Source organism: Salvelinus alpinus, chromosome 39 (assembly GCF_045679555.1).
Source record: "Salvelinus alpinus chromosome 39, SLU_Salpinus.1, whole genome shotgun sequence".
Classification (NCBI taxonomy): Eukaryota; Metazoa; Chordata; class Actinopteri; order Salmoniformes; family Salmonidae; genus Salvelinus; species Salvelinus alpinus.
This window is the reverse complement of record NC_092124.1, coordinates 8,368,661-8,390,981: the sequence shown is the minus strand read 5'-3', so window position 1 is coordinate 8,390,981 and position 22,321 is coordinate 8,368,661. Positions and strand designations below refer to the sequence as shown.

General features: G+C 41.8%; 1 protein-coding gene across 1 annotated transcript in view; it reads left to right on the top strand.

Annotated features, from left to right (window-relative positions):
• The window catches only part of LOC139566697 (zinc finger protein 721-like), a 33,460-nt gene extending 11,139 nt beyond the window's left edge, over positions 1-22,321 (top strand). The window contains 9 exon segments of the mRNA XM_071387947.1: positions 10,029-10,193; positions 10,576-10,687; positions 10,918-11,863; positions 11,865-11,957; positions 14,886-15,015; positions 16,645-16,722; positions 19,233-19,506; positions 19,923-20,053; positions 20,274-22,321. Coding sequence (XP_071244048.1) covers positions 10,029-10,193; positions 10,576-10,687; positions 10,918-11,863; positions 11,865-11,957; positions 14,886-15,015; positions 16,645-16,722; positions 19,233-19,506; positions 19,923-20,053; positions 20,274-21,536 — 3,192 coding nt within the window. The 3' untranslated portion in view covers positions 21,537-22,321.

Below are 22,321 nucleotides of genomic sequence, written 5' to 3'. Positions count from 1 at the left end.
GGCACAAAATGCATATCAACCAATTAAAATCATCAGTATACTTGCACGTGACAGAATGCTAAATTGTAGTAGCTGGTCCCATAACATGGCACATGTTGGCCCTATGCTAACCTCAACAGGTAGCACTGATTTTATATCCTGGCACAAATTCTTAATCAGCCTATCAAAGACCTTAGACTTTATATCCACCAACCAATAGCATTTCATAAAATAGGTCAACCCTAGCAACTAGATGGATATTTTAAACCTTCAAATTCAAGGTTTACTTTTGTTCCGTTGGTCTGTAACAAAATGTTGGGTGCCAATATTGTATTGATGCATCCTTGACTAGGTTACCAGCTACTACTAATGTTAGACTACATTTTCACAGTTTTTGTTTTTGTTTCACACACACCTATCCACAAGGTCCTTACAACATAAGTTTATCATACATCGTAAACACATTTGTCAAATTTCAGTCATGTAGGCTACCATTATCACCATTACTTCTAGGCGGCACACTCTGCTAAAGCGGTTGACTCTAAATCAATAGTGCACTTTCACCATGAGCCCCTCCCGCATCAAGCTTTTTAGTTTAAGAAAAAACTGTTCACTGCCGGACCTTGATGTTAGATTCAAAATGCACGTGACGAAAGGGATGATTTATAATAATTCATAGCCTATAAAACATTATAGGCCTGCATGTAAGTGTAGCCTACATAAGAATATACTAATGACAGCCAAGTGTCATCCTACATTAAGACTGTCGATTAAACATCTTTAAAGGAACTGCAATACTGCCTCATGTAGGATGATAACGAGAATGCAACCTATAATCCTATTGTACACTAACGCTCATCCTCCTCGAGTCAAATGATGCATCTGTAACCACGTTTCCATCCACAGTTTTTGAGTAAAGTCAGCTGTGATGATGGAAACAGGAAGTTTTGGTAAAATTGTATAATTGCAGACATTAATTTGTTCTTTCGTCATGGTGGGATGTTTTTGGGTTGGTAAATACCTTGCATGGTGGACTTTGCTTCAAAACAACTTTAAATGCATGCAAGTGATCATCAAAACTTAAGGTTTCAAGAGCTGACCCAACCAAAAAAACATTAGTCTTTTGGAACAATAGCCTTAATTTTGTAAAATAGTGCCATTTCAATGACTACTTCACCACATATGACCAAATCAAGACGATATTCTGTACCATGGTGCTTTACCCATTTAACTGACAAAACATTTGTGTGCACTGAGACATTCAACTTGGCCACAATCTCATGGCTTTCTTTCAGGTCATTGAGCCTTGACATCTTTCCTGGACCTATAGCTAGTCTATCCTGGCTGAACGTTTCCCAATTATATGCCATGCAATTTGTGTTTCTTGGCTAAGGTGATAGTGACATTCTTAAAACTCTTCCATTTCTTTTTAAAGAAATTATGTTTCGCCTCGAAGCGCATACACCACGAGTGAAGAACGGGCCCAATATTCCTTATACAACGAGGATAATGTGTCATGAAGTGGTGTTTCGTTAACAGATTTCTATGAGGAAACAAATACTTAAAGCCTATGATGTTCATCAATTAAGTGCTTCAGATAGATATTATCTTTTCTTTTTTTAACCTTTAACTAGGCAAGTCAGTTAAGAAAAAAATCTTATTTTCAATGGCGGCCTAGGAACAGTGGGTTAACTGCCTTGTTCAGGGCCAGCTCGGGGATTCGATCTTGCAACCTTTCGGTTACTAGTCCAGCGCTCTAACCACTAGGCTACCTGCCGCCCCAGATAGTAATTCCCTCTGTTAGTATAGGAGAAAACACAATATTTACAATTTGTAGTAGTAACAGAAGCAGCTGCCAGTATTTATCATCTTTCTGTACCAGATCACCAAATATCAATGGCAAATTACGGAGACATTACGGAGACACCAAGACCTCTTCCTCTTCTCTGTGTGGCCATAGTTAAATGAATGAACTCTACCGTACACATCTTTAGCAGTCACAAAGTTGGCTTGTATATAGTGTAACAACTTTTACCTCATTGTGCAACTCCTTCTAAAATGTCATGCATTATATCAACAAAAATTGTCTGTAGTATTGAAGTACTGCAGAGTTCAATAAGCAAGCATGCTTCACACCGTACATATGAGGTAGTGTTGGGTTTGACTGAGTAGTTTGACAATGGTCTGAGTTCATGTGTTTTGTTCGTAAAGTCAGTCTTTGGTAATCCTCAGAGAACACTGTTTGAAAATCCACTTTCTCATTGAGGCAAAAACGGCAACAATAACGAGCACTAAATGATTCCACACAACCAAACAGGCAATGTATACCAAGATTATCTCCAGTTACTTGGACAATACTGCCATGTATACGACCACTGAAGAAGGGAACTTCAATACCCTCAGTCTCAAGCACTTTCAAATCGCTTACTATTGGCTCAAGAATGGATTCCAATGCATAAGTTTTAAGGTCCTGGGTATGGAAGAGTGCACATACAGTGGGGAGAACAAGTATTTGATACACTGCCGATTTTGCAGGTTTTCCTACTTACAAAGCATGTAGAGGTCTGTAATTTTTATCATAGGTACACTTCAACTGTGAGACACGGAATCTAAAACAAAAATCCAGAAAATCACATTGTATGATTTTTAAGTAATTAATTTGCATTTTATTGCATGACATAAGTATTTGATACATCAGAAAAGCAGAACTTAATATTTGGTACAGAAACCTTTGTTTGCAATTACAGAGATCATACGTTTCCTGGAGTTCTTGACCAGGTTTGCACACACTGCAGCAGGGATTTTGGCCCACTCCTCCATACAGACCTTCTCCAGATCCTTCAGGTTTCGGGGCTGTCGCTGGGCAATACGGACTTTCGGCTCCCTCCAAAGATTTTCTATTGGGTTCAGGTCTGGAGACTGGCTAGGCCACTCCAGGACCTTGAGATGCTTCTTACGGAGCCACTCCTTAGTTTCCCTGGCTGTGTGTTTCGGGTCGTTGTCATGCTGGAAGACCCAGCCACGACCCATCTTCAATGCTCTTACTGAGGGAAGGAGGTCGTTGGCCAAGATCTCGCGATACATGGCCCCATCCATCCTCCCCTCAATACGGTGCAGTCGTCCTGTCCCCTTTGCAGAAAAGCATCCCCAAAGAATGATGTTTCCACCTCCACGCTTCACGGTTGGGATGGTGTTCTTGGGGTTGTACTCATCCTTCTTCTTCCTCCAAACACGTCGAGTGGAGTTTAGACCAAAAAGCTCAATTTTTGTCTCATCAGACCACATGACCTTCTCCCATTCTTCCTCTGGATCATCCAGATGGTCATTGGCAAACTTCAGACGGGCCTGGACATGCCCTGGCTTGAGCAGGGGGACCTTGCGTGCGCTGCAGGATTTTAATCCATGACGGCGTAGTGTGTTACTAATGGTTTTCTTTGAGACTGTGGTCCCAGCTCTCTTCAGGTCATTGACCAGGTCCTGCCGTGTAGTTCTGGGCTGATCCCTCACCTTCCTCATGATCATTGATGCCCCACGAGGTGAGATCTTGCATGGAGCCCCAGACCGAGGATGATTGACCGTCATCTTGAACTTCTTCCATTTTCTAATAATTGCGCCAACAGTTGTTGCCTTCTCACCAAGCTGCTTGCCTATTGTCCTGTAGCCCATCCCAGCCTTGTGCAGGTCTACAATTTTATCCCTGATGTCCTTACACAGCTCTCTGGTCTTGGCCATTGTGGAGAGGTTGGAGTCTGTTTGATTGAGCGTGTGGACAGGTGTCTTTTATACAGGTAACGAGTTCAAACAGGTGCAGTTAATACAGGTAATGAGTGGAGAACAGGAGGGCTTCTTAAAGAAAAACTAACAGGTTTGTGAGAGCCGGAATTCTTACTGGTTGGAAGGTGATCAAATACTTATGTCTTGCAATAAAATGCAAATTAATTACTTAAAAATCATACAATGTGATTTTCTGGATTTTTGTTTTAGATTCCGTCTCTCACAGTTGAAGTGTACCTATGATAAAAATTACAGACCTCTACATGCTTTGTAAGTAGGAAAACCTGCAAAATCGGCAGTGTATCAAATACTTGTTCTCCCCACTGTAAGTTAATATTTACCAAAATTGAATTAAACTTTGGGGTAAAATTTCTCAAAGTAAAGTATATACCTCCCAAATTGTGAATAACCTTTTTTGATCCCAATGGATTAGCAGTCTCAAAGTCATCAAAATAGTTGAATTTGCAATGCATTTTTCTCGTTAGAAAAGAGAGGATGTCTCTTATATATATTTTAGGCCATCTTCCAAATCAAAGTAAACTCCATATTTAAAATTGTGCCCCGAGTTAAACATGCCACTTGTGTTTTGGGTTCTACAAAATTGACTGCAATGTCTCAAGAATTGGAACGTAAGAAAATGTATCAGTTAGTACTGTTTGATCATGAGTTCCAGTAGTGTTGTTTCTTCTATGGTCAAATCTAACACCAAGGACTTTTAACTGGTTGAACTGTTCCCCATTTTTGTATGAAATAAGCACTTCATTTTGATACCGAATTCAAGAATGTGAAAGGCTTTTCAATATCCTGAAAAGAATGTTGGATTTTTCTGACAGTTTGTGTCTTTTGAAGATATACATAAGCGGTCGCTTTAGCTTGACCCTGTATCTCCTGAACTCCTTCTTCCATGGAAGATAAAACTATTTACAGTTGTCTGACCTACACTTGCAGACTGCAGTTGTGCAATAGCAGACGCACACATATCAAGTGTGTTCTTGTTAGATATTGGTACAACCTGGTTACAACTAGAATTTGAAGGAAAATGGCTGATCATCAACGGCTGTATTAGCATCCAAGTTAACGTTTAACAAAATATGACAGTCTCCGGAATGTGACCTGTTCAAATGCTTCCTAAAGCCTGAAAATCTACCAAATACACGACAACAATCTGCTTGACCACATTTTAGTTTAAGAGTTCTACCAGGGCACATTCCATGCATCAACTTGAGATGCCTCACGAGGAAGTTGGTACTTCCATGACTAGCATGGCAAACAAAACATATAACTTAATCAGCCTTAGTGCAGGAGTCTAGCTCTGAGCTCAAATCAAATCAAATCAAATTTTAGTGCAGGAGTCTAGCTCTGAGCTCAGCAACCCTTGGAGTCTCCTTAATCTTCCCAATGTCTGTTGTACACAGTTGTCTGTTTATGAAGGTGTACATGTTGCGCAGCATTGTATTGTAAGCAGTACTAAAAACAAAGTGAGTCTTGAAAAGCTCATCGAAGGCACCAAGAGTGCTCGTTGACATGCAAGGCTCGCTTGTCCAGGATGATGAAGTAAGAATGGATGCTGCTCTTCATGGTCCCGACTGCAAGAAGATATGGTTGGCGGCTCTGGTCAATCGCATCAAGGTGCTCCTGGATACTGGTTCCTGCCTGAAGACGATAAAAACTAACACCATCAGTAGTTCATAATAACGGCTGCAGCACTGTCCAAGAATAAGAGTGCCAATACAAACCTTTTAGAATATCACAAGATGCTGTTCGGCTTGGGATTGAGACATCTTGCCTGGTCTTTTGCGGCTTTGTGATGGAGGAATCAAATGGAGCAGGAGAAGGATGGAGGAAAGATCACCGTCCCATCCTAAACAAAGAGATCCTGATTTAAAATGGTAAATTCCATCATCAGTGACATTAACATTTCAGAGTCATTTGAAATATAAATGATAAATGATAATCATCTAACCTTCAACATTCGTGTCAGCTCCCTCATCAACTGCAGATTCTGCCATCTGGATCAGCTCCTGAAGTTCAGCTCCCTGAGTGGCCTTGCTTAGGGTCTTGCTTAGCATGAGGATCTTTTGCTTAAATGTAGTTGGCCACCTCTGCAAAAACTTGGGCTGATGTTCCCCCTCCAAACAGCAGCACAAAATCTTGTTCAATCTGAAACAAATAAGACAAAGACAAAACTTTAGTTTTGTGCAAGTCAATTTCTTTCTCACAAAACATTCCACTTTAACCTAACACAGTTTGAGTAAATCACCAGCCTACACATTATTGAACTACTATTACTGGCCAACCTGAATTGGCATTTAGTGATTAAACACAATTTATACAACTTAATTATTATTATTTTTTTTTATCTTGCATCCGGAAAGCGTAAGAATTTGGTTCGATGGTGGAGCATTTACTCGGTCGTGGGTCATCTTCTTCCTGTACTCAAAGGTCAATTTCATCTTCTGTTTGACTGTTTCTTCATCAGAAGAATGTTTCATATGAGAAATGGCCTCTCTGCACTGGTCTTCACTCAGGGTAGCCAAAGTGGATGGACTGGACTCCCTCTCAGCAGTTGGGCCTCCAGAGTATAATTGAGTGGGCAGTTTCTCTGAAGCCAAATTCCTCAACGGTTTTGATTCTATACCAGAGGTACCGTACCCTTCTCCACTATTAGGGTTGTAATAATGTTCCTTAAGAAATTGAACATGGTTACTAATCTTGAAAGAAAAAACAAATAACCAAGTCCCATTTGCTCTGATACCATACCAGAAGAATTAAACGCAGATGCCCTTTATCAATTGTAATGTATACTTACATATCCATTTGCGGTGTAGGGATCTTTCAGGTTATGGGAATAAGGAGACAATTCTTTGTGCAAACGTTTCTCACACTGAGCGGTGGTGATGTCCTGACAAGAATATAATAAACTCAGCAAAAAAAGAAATGTCCCTTTTTCAGGACCCGGTCTTTCAAAGATCATTTGTAAAAATCCAAATAACTTCACAGATCTTCATTGTAAAGGGTTTTGAATGAGCGGTATGGCTGGTGGCATTGTCATGCTGGAGGGTCATGTCAGGATGAGCCTGCAGGAAGGGTACCACGAGGGAGGAGGATGTCCCTGTAACGCAGTGTTGAGATTGCCTGCAATGACAACAAGCTCAGTCAGATGATGCTGTGACACACTGCCCCAGACCATGACGGACCCCCCACCTCCAAATCGATCCCGCTCCAGAGTACAGGCCTCGGTGTAACGCTCATTCCTTCGACGATAAACACAAATCCTACCATCACCTCTGGTGAGACAAAACCACGACCTGTCAGTGAAGAGCACTTTTTTTGCCAGTCCTGTCTGGTCCAGCGATGGTGGGTTTGTGCCCATAGGCGACGTTGTTGCCGGTGATGTCTGGTGAGGACCTGCCTTACAACAGGCCTACAAGCCCTCAGTCCAGCCTCTCTTAGCCTATTGCGGACAGTCTGCGCACTGATGGCGGGATTGTGCGTTCCTGGTGTAACTCGGGCAGTTGTTGTTGCCATCCTGTACCTGTCCCGCAGGTGTGATGTTTGGATGTACCGATCCTGTGCAGGTGTTGTTACACGTGGTCTGCCACTGCGAGGATGATCAGCTGTCCATGCTGTCCATGCTGTCTCCTGTAGCGCTGTCTTAGGTGTCTCACAGTACGGACATTGCAATTTATTTCCCTGGCCACATCTGCAGTCCTCATGCCTCCTTGCAGCATGCCTAAGGCATGTTCATGCAGATGAGCAGGGACCCTGGACATCTTTCTTTTGGTGTTTTTCAGAGTCAGTAGAAAGGCCTCTTTAGTGTCCTATGTTTTCATAACTGTGACCTTAATTGCCTACCGTCTGTAAGCTGTTAGTGTCTTAACGACCGTTCCACAGGTGCATGTTCAAACTTCTTAGGACTAGGCGTCCCACTAGCATGCCATGCGATTGTTTGATGGCGCCCCACATCAAAATATTTTTCCACCGTAACAGGTTTCATAAATTCACAAATAGCGATTTAAATATTCACTTTTTGAAAATCTTTCTCTGATTTGTCATCCAAAGGGTCCCAGCTATAACATGTAGTGTCATTTTGTTAGATAAAATCCTTCTTTATATCCCAAAAAGTCTGTTTAGTTGGCACCATCGATTTGAGTAAGCCACTCGTTCAACATGCAGAGAAAGGAATCTGAAAATCTACCACTAAACTTTGTTAAAAGAAGTCAAAATATGTTTCTATTGACTCCTCCCGATACCCTAAAATGTAATATTTCATTCGGAAAGAAGTATGTTCAATAGGAAACCGATATTAGCAGGTGCGTCTTGTCTTCATTGCTCGACCAAACACGAATTTCCAAGAGTGTGTCCCTGTACTAAAACTAATTTCTTACTCGTTTTGGAAGTTACAAGCCTGAAACATTGAACATAGACTGCCGACACCCTGTGGGAGCCATAGGAATTGCATCCTGGGAGCTAGAATTCATCATTTCCCTATACTTTCCATTGTAAGCGCATGGGCTCTCAAAATTAATTCTGGTTGGTTTTTCTTTGGATTTTCTCCTAACATATCTATTGTGTTATAGCCTCTTACATTATTTTAACACTTCTACAATCATCAAAGTGTTTTCTTTCCAATGGTACCAATTATATGCATATCCTGGCTTCAGGGCCTGAGCAACAGGTAGTTGACTTTGGGCACGTCAGTCAGGCGGAAATTTAGAAAAAAAAGACCCTAGCCCTAACAAGTTAATTGTTTATGGTTCATTGAACAAGCATGGGAAACAGTGTTTAAACCCTTTACAATGAAGATCTGTGAAGTTATTTGGATTTTTACAAATTATCTTTGAAAGACAGGATCCTGAAAAAGTTTAGTAAGCAGCTGAAATAAAGAGAACAAACTAACATGAGGCTTAAAAAGGCTTGGTGCTGAAATGAGACACAAGCCCATGGAACCACCACATGAAGCAGAGTTAACTGCGCAGGACAGGGGCGAGCTATCTCACAAAGACGTGCAAAAAGTGAAACATTAGCTGCAACACACACAAAGTCAAAACTGTTCGACTTTTTATGTTACACTGAAGTCTGACAACCAAGTATTTAAATTAAAATAGCTAAATAAAATCAGTGAAATAACTGTTTAACACTCACCTTTGTGTAGAACAAATTAGGATTTTGTGTATCCAACAATGGCGTTGAGAAAATAGGAAATTTGAGCGCAGAAATTGAATTTATGGGCAGGGTTGTGATTATGTTTACACTTACTGAGTAAAAGTCTACAACTAATAGAGTACATTTTTACACCTTAGCAATTAACACCAGTTATCAACACTGACACTAGGGGTCATTTGGCAGTGGCAGTTACTAAAACAACTCTATGGGAGTCGATCATTTTTGACACAGTGAATTTAACACGGGTGATTTTACTGTGTACCTGCACTGTATATGCCAGAGTAGGCACATTTGCTATTTACTGCAACAGTTAGTTTTGTCACAATCTGTAGAGTTGAAAAACTCAGGGTTGAAAACGTATTGAACTTTAGATTTTTATTAGGTATATGGAAACTTAAGCAAAAAAGTGTATTTTCTTTATGCAGATTTTTTTTAAATATTCGCATAAATCTGTCGCCAATTGGAAGGAAATGGAAACCTAGCTTGTGACAAAGCAGATGATTATGAAATTGCATATAAACATGTAGGCCTACATTTAAGTGTATGCGTATGACCATTTAAATAACCTATACAATATGATTATTTGCCAAAAGCAGTGTGTTTGTGCAAGGCTTAACGATTCATTCTTAATCTTCATTTTCAAGTTGTTGGCTGTAGGCTACGTCCCTTTTCAACACACTAAGACAATACATGTAAGTCTACATTTCAAAGAGTGTGAAACTTGTGCGATTCGAACACTTGCAACAATTATGTGGACTAGGCAATTTACACCGAAAGCAATTTGACCAGTCAGTCAAATAAACATGATAGTTGTTTTGATGATCAGAACGTGTGGTTGGAAGAACTTGTGCCAGGATAAAATCAGTGAGGTTAGCATAGGGCTAACCTCACTGTGTGCCATGTTGTCTGATGGGACCAGCTACAATTTAGCGTTTCGTCACGATTTTAATTGGCTGATACATATTTTGTATCGGGGGACCCGTTTAAATTTAAGTGGTTGCTTATGTTTGCAAGTATGGACCCTCCATGTTTAAAGTGTGTTTATTATCTGTGTGTATGTACCTGGGGGAGTGTATGTCTGTGTAATCTGTATCACCTGTCTCTTCCAGGAGGAGGAGGGTCCAGAGGTGCTGCTGTTGAAGGAGGAGGGATGTGTGGAGAGTCTGGGGAACCCTAAGGGGACCATGGTCATAGAGGACAACCAGACTACACCTCCTCCTGAAGCCACAGATGAACCAGCTGAGCAGCACAGGACCACACACAGTCTCACTGAGGTGAGCCCACTATGAATTAACGTCTTAATGGTACTAGGTCAGGGCCTGTCCACAAAGTAGGAGTGCTGATCTAAGATCAGTTTGGTCATCAAAATGAATAAGACTATATAGACAGGTGCGGGACCTGATCCTCAATCAGCACTTCTACTCTGAGATAGTTTGTGGTTACAAGCCCAGGTCTTGGTTAATTTGGTCTTAAGTTTTGGACCATGCCTTTCAATTATCATAAGATGAATTAAAAAGTGTCAAGTAATCAAATCAACTAGCATGTTTGTATAGTATTCATAGCAATCCCTCATTGCCCAATCAGAAGATGCTCCATAGCAGAGTGCTCATATCAGATTTCTTAATCCAACATCCTCTCACTCTGTATCTCTTACAGTCAGTAGACATGGAGGATGGGAAGAATGATCTGCTGGTTGTCAAAGAGGAGACAATAGAAGACGGACCAGAGAGCATTGATCTGCTGAGTGGACTAAAGATGGGGGAGCAAGGTAAGGGAGAAATACATATAGCCTGCATATAGTAATAGATCTTCAATGGGAATAGTGATGCACCTGGCTATTGTTTTTTCTCCATTCATGAAATTAAATGAATACACCTTATGTTTATACACAAAAACACGTATTATAATGTATGAACTTGACCAGGTAATTGACAAACTCCATATATAGAGTTTTCTCTGCCATGTTTATGAATTAGATTTTGTAACCTCTTCCTGCAGGTGGTTGGCAGGAGGCTAACAGAGGAGACTGGGCAACCATCTTGGGTTCACAGACTGGTATAGCCAAGAGCCCAGAGGACGCCATCACCGAGCAGGCCAGGACCAGAGGCGACATAGTGGATGTTAATGGATGGGACAGTGTACTTAACTCTGGGCTGGGGAACAACACTGTTAACCACAACCAGAAACAGACAGGGGAACACAAAACTAAATCTGAATTTAGTATCCATGACAATAGACTGGCTGAGACCAGGGCAAGGCGTAGATTTGGTCTGCGGGGACGAGGAGGTGTATATATGCAGCAGGAGAGAACAGATACAGACTCGGCTAGCGATGCTCCATCCTGCTCCTATAGTTGTGATTCAGAGAGACTGATGGCACCTCAGGTTAACCCCCTAACAGATGCTGCCTTCAGTCTGCCTTCTATAGGATCTATCAACTGGAACATGGACCCTGTGACAACACAAACACTCCCTGGCCTTCATCCTCCTCACACTCTCCTTATGTTAAACCAGACCTCAGACAATGCTAGTGCCTCAACAGCAAATGGCTACACAAGCCCATTGACAAATGACAGTAGTAGTGACGCTATCAGTAGATCTGGTAGCAAAGAGAAGCGCTTCCCGTGTTCGTTCTGTGGGAAAGCCTTTCGTTTCTCTAAACAGGTGGAGATCCACCAGAGGATGCACACGGGAGAGAAACCGTTCGGCTGCCACCTGTGCCGGGACAGTTTTTCACACTTGTCCAGCCTGAAGAGGCACCAGAGAGTTCACACAGGGGAGAAACTTTTCAGCTGCGTCCTGTGCAGGGCCAGTTTTTCACACTCCTCCAGCCTGAAGAGGCACCAGAGGGTCCACACAGGGGAGAAGCCTTACACCTGCTCTCAGTGTGAAAAGAGGTTCTCCCACCAGCACCATCTCAAGATGCACCTGAAAGTCCACACGGGAGAGGACATTCACCCGTTCGCACTGCGGGAAGAGGTTCTTAGAGAGGAGCTACCTGACAATACACCAGCAGAAAATGCACACGCCCCATGAATAGTGTATGTACTAGTTTGTTTGTAGTTAATTCTGCTGGTTTTGGATGTAGTCGGGAACTGGATTAGGTGAACTGAGGAAAGAATGAGTATGATGAGGCAGAGGAGATGGTATGATGGTGTAAAAATGATTATCCAATGGAAAGTGACAACTTTGTCCTGTTTGATGCTGGTGTTTTATCGGGAAATGATAGTTCCTTAATGAATGTTTTCTTGACATTAAAGTAGTGACGATGTTGAACCTTTTTCAAAGCATTCTAAAAAATAATTTTATCAAAGCAAACCTTTTTCAAAGCGTTGTAAAATTAATTTATCAAAGCGAGGATACCAGATTTACAGAAAAGTGTTACCATAGTGAGAAGTTATTCTACAATACTTGTCACATGTATACTTTTGTGCAATAAAAGTACTGACCATTTTTGTTGAAATTAAATAGAAAATTGAATCTGTGCTGACTGACTTGGTTATTTTTTTATCATTGCAGGGACTGAGTTTCCCTTATTTCAGTCAATCCAAAACATTCTTAATTCTTGAATCAACACATGGATTTTTTAAAATAATAAACTCCAATGGCTCCATATATTTAGGTACTTGAATCACGTTGTTAGAAATTGGCTTGATTGTGGTTAACATTTTATAATGTCATGTTTCTGTGTGTACAGTAGAGTTTTATATAAACCATTATGCTTTTCTGTTCAATATGTGTTTTACAGTCTGCAGTCCATGAGGACCTGCTGATATCTGATGTTGCTGGTGGGAGAGACTGGACCTCTGAAGCGGCTGGTCAGAAACCCTGGCACCAAATCGGACCGAAGCTCGAGGGACAGACTCCTGGTCGTCATCAGAGAGACGGAGGCTCCAGTCAGGGATCCAGTCTGCAGCCCAGACCCTTCTCTTCACAGTCTCAGTGCAGGGATGAAGCAGGGCCTGGGGCTGATAGAGATAGACCCTCCTATTCCTATGATACAAACACCACAGAATCCATGATGAGGGGTGGGGGGTGACCCCCCTGGTGGTAGTCTTTCAGGAAGAGCCTTCTTCAGTATCTCATCTAATGCCTAGTGAATTGGTTCATAGGGTCTGTATAGGTACCTCTTGTGGGCGTTCACCGCGAGGTACCTAGCCTTTAACACAGCACACAATCCCAACAACACCCAAACAATGGCTAGAGGTCAAGGAGGGAGCTCAAAGACTAACCACCTGAGGGTGGTGGCTCCTGCTTCTTCCACCTCTGGTGTCATTGGGTCACAACATGAGAGGCCGAGCAGTAGGACAGACACCGACAAGCCATATGACGTGTGGGAAGCGCTTTACTGAGGCGAACTATGTGAAGAAGCACCCGACTGTTCACACCATGGACGCCCATCAAGTGCAAACTGTTACACGAGCTTCTCCTCCTTAAGTAGCCTTAACAGACATAGGGAAGAAATCGTAGCAGTGTGGCTTGAGACGTACACATGGGATATCTGGGAACCATTCCCCATATATTCCCATACGCATCGGAGTCGAGTCTTTCCAGGTTATTTCACAGCTTGTTTCTAGCATAAGGCGCTGTTATACTGTAGATCACCTTATATAATCGGATCAGTTTTATTTTCTTTCAAATCATAAGCTGGTAAAGGGGTAGGCCTGTGCTTTTTGCAATTTTCTTTAATAAAACGTAAGTCTGTTTGACAGACAATTAGGCTGCGATGTCCATCGATTTGTCGATCAATTCCTCCACCCACCATGCACTCTTTAGGACCAAGTCTCTGATGGGGTATGAGAGGGTATTAAAATGAAGACTGTTTAAATGAATTATGCATACTCGAATTTGTCTACTTTCAGCACCATGTGCTGTCAATTTCCAATTGATTGTGCCTTTGCTGCTGCTTCACGTTTCAGCACCACAATGTAAGTCACTTAAATCGGGCTTATTGTGAGGTCAGTAACTCTGATAAATTGATAATTGGCAAGAAATTGTTTTTACTAAAATCAATTATAGTAGTAGCAAGCTATAAAAGTTGAGCTCCGGTCCTCCTCATCTTCGCCTTCTCCTCAATTGAAATTGCGCACCCAGCGGAGAATCAGAATATATATATATATATATATATATATTATATATCCCAATAAGCAACTAACTCTAAAACACTGAGAAATATTGACATTTTGTCAATTACAAATTACATGACCCTCTCCTGGACTAGAATAAAAAAATAAAAATACTAAACCCTCCCTTTGACCAAAATTGAAAAAGCATGACCCTCCCCCACTTTCCTCCAGGTAACCATTCTGTGCATTTCGATCTGTCCATTAGCACTAGCCTGCCAATTCGCCCTAACTATTTTTAGCTCCGGTGTTAGCTAGCCTATGGGTTTTTGTTACATTGAATCTATATGCTTATTCTATAATTTGTTTTACTACTAGCCTGTATAAAGAGAGAATTGTATGTATATGTTGTAGCCTATGCAATACAAGGGTGTTATTGTAGTGGTTTTGTACACCACCAGACCATATTTTAATGTCATCACGAATCACATGAATAGCATCGAAAGCTATATAAAGTACTGTCTGTCACTGAGAAAGAGGTTCATGTATTTGTGAATGTTTTTCATTGAAATGAATGTTAAGCAGGCATGTTTTATCCTGTTACACAGGCCTAATGAAACAAGCTGTGCATCACCCAAAAAAGCAGTTGCTTGCATTTGTAATTGAACCTCAACTCACCCTGTTGTAAAAATAAATGAAAGAGAATTGAAATACAGTAGCTACTTAGGTTTGTTGGGGTGTGATCCATGTATTGATTGTATTTAGCTGACCCAAAGAACAAGCTAGATGTAGTTACTACTGAATTTATTTATTATTTTGGTTAACAGACATAAACAACAATGTACAGTGTGGAGCCAGAAGATATCACTTAAAATTGGTCCTCTGCCCTCACCGAGTGGTGCAGTGGTCTAAGGCACTGCATCGCAGTTGCTAGCTGTGCCACTAGAGATCCTGGTTTGAGTCCTGGCTCTGTCGCAGCTGGCCATGACCGGGAGATCCATGGGGCGGCGGACAATTGGCCCAGCGTCATCCGGGTTATGGGAGAGTTAGGCCGGCAGGGATGTTCCTGTCCCATCGCGCACTAGCGACTCCTGTGGTGGGCCAGTGCGCATGCACGCTGACACCGTAGCCAGGTGTACGGTGTTTCCTCTGACACATTGGTGTGGCTGGTTTAAGCGGACATTGTGTAAATAAGCAGTGCGGCTTGGTTGTGTTTCGGAGGACGCATGGATCTCAACCTTCGCCTCTTCCGAGTCCATACGGGAGTTGCAGCGACAAGACTAACTATCAATTGGATACCACGTAATTGGGGAGAAAAACACATATCATGATTAAAAGGCAAGACAAAATTATAAATGCATTCATTTATATTGACATCCTAAAAAGTGGCAATATTCCCTACACTTTTTCTTAACCTTAAAAATCAACCATATGAATTGCACATTTCGACCTTAAAAAACAATCTATTCATTGCACATCACACCTATCGTTCAAATAAATACACCTGACCAGCAGTAGGGAGCACAATGGAGTGGTTTCTCTTAGACAACCTTGTCCAAATGAAAACCTTTACCTACTTTTTCTTTGCTTGATCTCCAAGGGGAGGCTATTCCATAGACAAATGCCTGTATAGCTCCTCGCAGTCCTGTTTACTTTTGGGATTTTACAAGACATAACACAAGCTCTGGTATTGTAACTGTGTTGGTTGCAGACCATATCAGTCTGTTTTTTTCATATAACCTCAGGCACGATCATCTTAAGATGTCAAACATATGATTAAGTTTAAGTTGGTCCATTCTGAACGGCAACAAGCCCACCTCCTGGAACTCCTGTACCCCTATATGGTTCCAAGGGGAGACATTAAGCATATACCTGATAACATTATTTTGCATGACCTGCATTCTCTTTCTCAGCTTTTTTTGATAGACCGCTATACCAAGCAGAGCAGGCATAATCAAAATAACACTGAATCAAGGTTGAGACCAGCAATTTCTTCAATATGATGTTAAAATATCTAGTGTTACGATAAACATTTCAATTTGTTCCCCTTTTTAGAAAGAATTTTAGCAGCAATCGGGTCCCCAGGAAGGGATTGATCTAGGGACACACCAAGATAAGTTACACTTGTTTTAGATTCAATCTCCTGGCCTGCACAGTTTGCCTTTATCTTGTCAGCCCTAAGAAATCTACATTTTGTTCCAAACAAGATCGATTCAGTTTTTCCCAAATGTAGCGACAATTTGTTGTCAATCAACCAGTCTCTAACAAAATGCAATTCCTTACTCAGGGTCTCCTCTATATAAACTTTATCCTTCCCTGATACCAGTATGGCTGAGTCATCAGCATAAACCAGGAGTTTGCACTTTACTGTACCTGGCATATCATTAACATATATAAGAAATAAGAGGCCCTAAAATTGATCCCTGTGGTACTCCACAGGATATTTATTTGGCCTCTGACAGAACATCACCAACATTACATACTTGTGTTCTGTTGGTCAGATAAGACCTAAACCGATTCACTGCTACATAATTTAGACCCATGCATTACAGTTTCATCAGGAGAATATCATGGTCCACAGTGTCAAAAGCTTTCTGCAAGTCAAACATGACCATACCTGTATAATTCCCTTTCTCACTTTCCTGCTTGATGTGGTCAAAAAGGTGGATGAGGCGAGTATCAACGTAATGAGCGGTTCTAAAGCCAGATTGGAGATCATAAAGAAGTTTGTGCTCGAGAAGGTATCCCTCAAGTTGATTAAAAACGAATCTCTCAACAACTTTGGATAAGGTGCTGAGAATCGACACAGGTCTGTAGTTTCCTACATTTGTTTTAATGCTTTTCTTGTGGAGTGGAAACACCCGGGCTGTTTTGAGATCATTGGGAAATGTACCACTACTAATAGAAAGGTTTACAATATGTGTTATCATTTTAGCAGTGACACAAGCACTATACTTTATGAATCTTGCAGGAAGGTTATCCAGCCCAGTTGCTTTTTTTGTGCTCATTAAGCATAGTAGATTGGAAACTTTGTCCTCTGTTACCATGTACAGCTCAAGCAAATAATTTGTGATAACTTTGCTAAGGTACAAGTTGTTAATGAATGACTGTCCATATTGTCCATAGCAGGTCGGTAATTCTTAACTAGAGATGAGGCTATAGTGGTAAAAAATGTGGTAAAATAATTGTTCAACCTTTGCCTGGTCATGACATAAAACATCATCAATATCCAGGCCAATGTGCAGAATCATCCATGTTTCCCACATTTGAATTCTCATTTTATTCACAACGAGCCTGGGAGGAGAATGCAGAACCTTGCATTAACCTCAACACCAGGTAATATGACACATATTAATGCCAAAATAACATACATATATATATATTTTACCTAAAAGTGTGGTGCTCAGAACAGGTGGGCCTCTGCCCTGAATGACGGGTTGCCACTGCATATGACTAATACAACTTGATTAAGTATAACACAGGGTCATCATATTCAATCTCTCTTCCCCCCTTCAACCAGTGTTATTATGGTTGGAGTAAATATTACAGGAGCTGATGGTAACAAATAATATAATATAACATTTGTTCACGGAAAATCAACTATATATAAAATGCATCCAGTAGCTGGCAATTCTCATACTCCAATCTGTTTACAAACCCCCAAAATAATAAGGACAACAGAAAAAAACTTTTGGTGTTTCAGAAAACCTGATTTTTTATTTTCAACAATACACAGACAACATTACAGTAGACCATTCAATTACAGGTTATATTATAATAACTTTTTGTTTCCCCAACAAGAGCAAAAAATGACATGGTTAGATTAATCTCACCCGGGCGCACGTGCAGGCATGTTTTGAATCGGCTGAAAGTTGATTGCATTCGATTTGGAACCGGGCTGCCTCACGGAGTGACGTAATTAAGCTAACATTTGTACATTTAGAATGAAAGTGTTTTTAGGTATGATGTACACTGAACAAAAATATAAACACAACATGTAAAGTGTCGGTCCCATGTTTCATGAGCTGAAATAAATGATCCCAGAAATGCTCCACACACACACACACCCCTTGTGCAGGGGACAATAAAAGGCCACTCTAAAATGTGCAGTTTTGTCACAACACAATGCCACAGATGTCTCAAGTTGAGGGAGTGTGCAATTCATGATGGCTGCAGGAATGTCCACCAGAGCTGTTGCCAGAGAATCCAAAGTTAATTTCTCTACAATGTCATTCGAACTGGTGAACTGTTACATCATAATCATTGAAATTGTTGCATGTTGCGTTTATATATTTGTTCAGTATAGTTTGTTGATTAAGACGACATACAATTATGTTAAAAATGACCAACCAAGCATATCCAAAATGTTTATTGTTAATTAAATTATTGTAAAAAATAATACAGGATATGAGTAAAGTAAGCAATTTATCATAGGAGTAATGGGGTACCCTACAGCTGTACCCTAATCAGGGGCGTGGTCACGTTAAACCCTGCCTCGCTGTGTGTTTCTTTGTGAATGCGGCATTTGTCTGCTGGAGCGCCAATGAGAATGAGAAGAAAATATGGGAAAAGACGACGAGGTGTCAATGTGAAGAAAGAAGGGGCTTTGCAAGGTTACGTACCCTTGCCGCATTCAGACCATATTTAAGCAATAAGGTGGGGGGGTGTGGTATATGGCCAATAAACCACGGCTAAGGGCTGTTCTTACGCACAACGCAACGCGGAGCGCCTGGATACAGCCCTTAGCTGTGGTATATTGGCCATAAGCCACAAACCCCGAGATGCCTTCTTGCTATTATAAACTGGTTACCAACGTATTTAGAGCAGTACAAATAAATGATACCCGTGGTATATCACGGCTTTCAGTCAATCAGCATTCAGGGCTCGAACTACCCAGTCTATAGTGGAAATTCGAGCCCTGAATGTGTAATGTAATGAGCAATAACGTAATTCAAATTACAGCGCGCATATCTTTTAATTTAGTACCCGTTTTCATTTAGCCACACCCTTTGAGCTATGACGCACACCAATAAGATCCGTTATCTTCAGTGTAAACGGAAGTGAACATTGACCAAGAACCACTTTAGCGGTTTTAATTGTTGACATTTAGACGTTTGACAAACTGGAACAAAAACAATTACTCATAACAGCACAGCATCACATACTTACCCCATGTAGTGTTTAATTTGCGTTGGAGACTGGACCTTGTTAATTGATGTTATCTAGGTAAAGCTAGCTAGACTAACGTTAGCTAACAATGGCTAACTGTATGGTTTTTCACACTCAAATAGCCTCCATCATGGAGGTGCTAGCGAATGCAGCCGTGGCAGAGATCTGTAAACTCGTAGACGACGACTATGCAGTGTTCCGTTTGGAAATGTCTCAAAGCCAGAAAGAAAACAGGGGATTGCGGAGGAAACTACAGCTATTGGAATTGAAGGTATCACGGGAGCGCGCAGAGCGCGTCCTCGCCAGTCGTCCCTGTAGTGTCAAGATCCTTGACCGATACAGAGGAATGGCAAGAGGTACATTTTGCAGAAGGCCGAGGGTGCGTGACATGTATCCCTGTTCGCTTCTGCGCATGTGTGACTTTAGATGTGTTAACCACGTTATGGTTAACCAGAATTGGGTCTTGGTCGGTTTTTGGATACTATGCAAAACTTATTCCCCTGATTACTTAGCTTGCACAAAGACACAATATCATAATTTATAACCATATTTTTGATTGAATGAATTTCCTATTATTTACTCAATTAAAACAATGTGACGCATGGAACATAATCAATCAATCTATAAATATTATATCAAGAAGTTATGGGAAGGGTTAGCTTACATCCTTGCCAATTCTAGACAGTGGCAAAATTGTATTGGTGAACAATATAGCGTTGAGCATTGACAGTAGCTAACCTAACCACCTCTTTTCTCCCAATCACTCTCTCAGGTGAAGGACATCTCACTGGAGGCCACAGGAGCTTCGTGAAGCCAGCGGGACACAATACATGGAGAGATGACCAACCAATAACTATTGATGAGGGGAGTGGAACCTCAACCCAGCGCGTTATCGTGATAGAGGTTTGTGTAATAGTGTTGCATAAAAAACTACAGTCACTTTGGAAATAAAATCTGGCCCATTTATTTCAGAAAGGCTCCCCTCAGCTATTCACTTGCTTACATGTAAATCCTGATTTATTTGCCATATTGGAGCTTGTCGCGACTTCACTACGACATTGTTATCCAATTCTACTCATTTCTATTCATTCTACTCCAGTAATAACCTCTCTTCTTGTGCCAGTCTGCAGAGGCTGCAGGTCCTGCAGGGTTGTCTCTGGTGAAACAAGAGAGGACTGAAGAAGAGCACCCACAACACAGCAGAAGCATCCCTACTGGTGTAACGTCTGGAGTGGCGCCCCCTGTAGCCACGGAGGACCTATCCACCGCTGCTGCGACCCAGCCCAGGTCTCGATGCAGCATCACGGAGGTCAGTGGAACGCTGAACGCCGTACTCAAGTCAGAGACAGACACTTCAACTGTAACACAAAGGCTTTTACAAGATGGATTATCTGACCACAGGTCAGACCCAGAGAGACTGGAGCCAGGGAGACTGGGCTGTACTCCTGCTACTGGCTCAGAGTATTTACTTTACGGTAACCGAAGCCCGAGGATGGTTCATTCCCATCGGGACTCAGGTGACGCGTTAGAGACTGGCAATGATCCGTCTTGTTCTTACACTTCAGAGATGGACCCTGGCAACATACCCTTGGGCTTAGAGACACAGACTGCTCTGTCTAGAGGGGACTGGAACCGGTACAGTAGTAGTGTATACTCTGAAGGGTGCCTAGATAAGAAAGGGGAGGTTATAGTGGTAGACGATGGGACTGTGAAAGTGGAGGGCGACGCTCCTCCCACATGGAATGCAGATAGTCACCTAGGAGACGGACAATCACAGGGCAGAGATTTTTTAGATTACAGCGAAAGCTTAGAGACAAATCCAAATGTCGCAACCAACTCCCCTTTACACACGCTCAGAGATCGCGACCCAGTGTCCATGTCGTTGGGGCCTTCTGATTCACACGGCCATGTCCTTTTTGATCAGGTATTGAACTCAAACGACAGGGCTAGAGGCCAGGTTCAGGAAGGGGGAGCCACATCTGGCAGTAGTAAAGAGAAACGATTCTTCTGCATGTTCTGTAACAAAGGCTTCAGCTGCCCCCAGAAAGTGGAGATCCATCAGAGGGTCCACACAGGGGTGAAACCCTTCAGCTGTACCCAGTGTCACATGCGCTTCGCCCAGGCTGGTGACCTGAAGAGGCACCATAGGGTCCACACAGGGGTAAAACCTTTCAGCTGTACCCAGTGTCACATGCGCTTTGCCCAGGCTGGTGACCTGAAGAGGCACCAGAGGGTCCACACAGGGGAGAAACCATTCGGCTGTCACCTGTGCCGTGCTAGTTTCTCCCACTCATCCAGCCTGAAGAGGCACCAGAGGGTCCACACAGGGGAGAAGCATACAGCTGCCCCCAGTGTGAGAAGAGGTTCTCCCACCAGCACCAGCTGAAGATGCACCTGAAGATGCACACGGGAGAGAGGCCATTCGCCTGTACACACTGCAGGAAGAGGTTCTCAGAGAGCCCATTCAATGCGTGGGTGGTTTGAATAAAAAAATATCACTTTTTTGGGGGGGGGTGGGGGGCATTGAAATCACTAAAACCAAATGGGAACTGTGTAGGAATGATAATGGAGCTACATTTATGATCTCCTCACTCATGTCTAGCTTGCTAACAGGCATCGAAACAAAATCTAGACAGTTGTTGAGCATCAATTTATTTATTTTTAAAAGGGGAATAATGGCAAATTTCAAAAAAGTCCTGACTCATTGTTTGACTGTCTGTCAAAGGGAGAGAGAGCTAAAGCCAGAGCTACATCACCATAGCTACTGATACATGCATGTTATTGAAATGTGATTAATGCTCACTGTGCAATTTTTCATTGGGGTAGATCAAATGTGTTATTATTACATGTATTATAAGCCTACATTTACAAAATCGGTAGACTAATGACAATCATTTACAAAATGATGCAGGGGATTTTGTTTGTAAGCCAGGGCCAAATTGCCTTCCTCAAGCGAGAAAGATCATGTGGTAATGCAGGCTAATTTTATGCAATGGAAAAGCATTCTAATACCCGTGCATCAAATAATCTACTCCTTGAAAGTCATGTATTGATTATACACTGAGTTTACAAAACATTAGGGACACCTGCTCTTTCCATGACATAGACTGACCAGGTGAAATATATGATCCCTTATTGATGTTACTTGTTAAATACACTTCAATCAGTGTC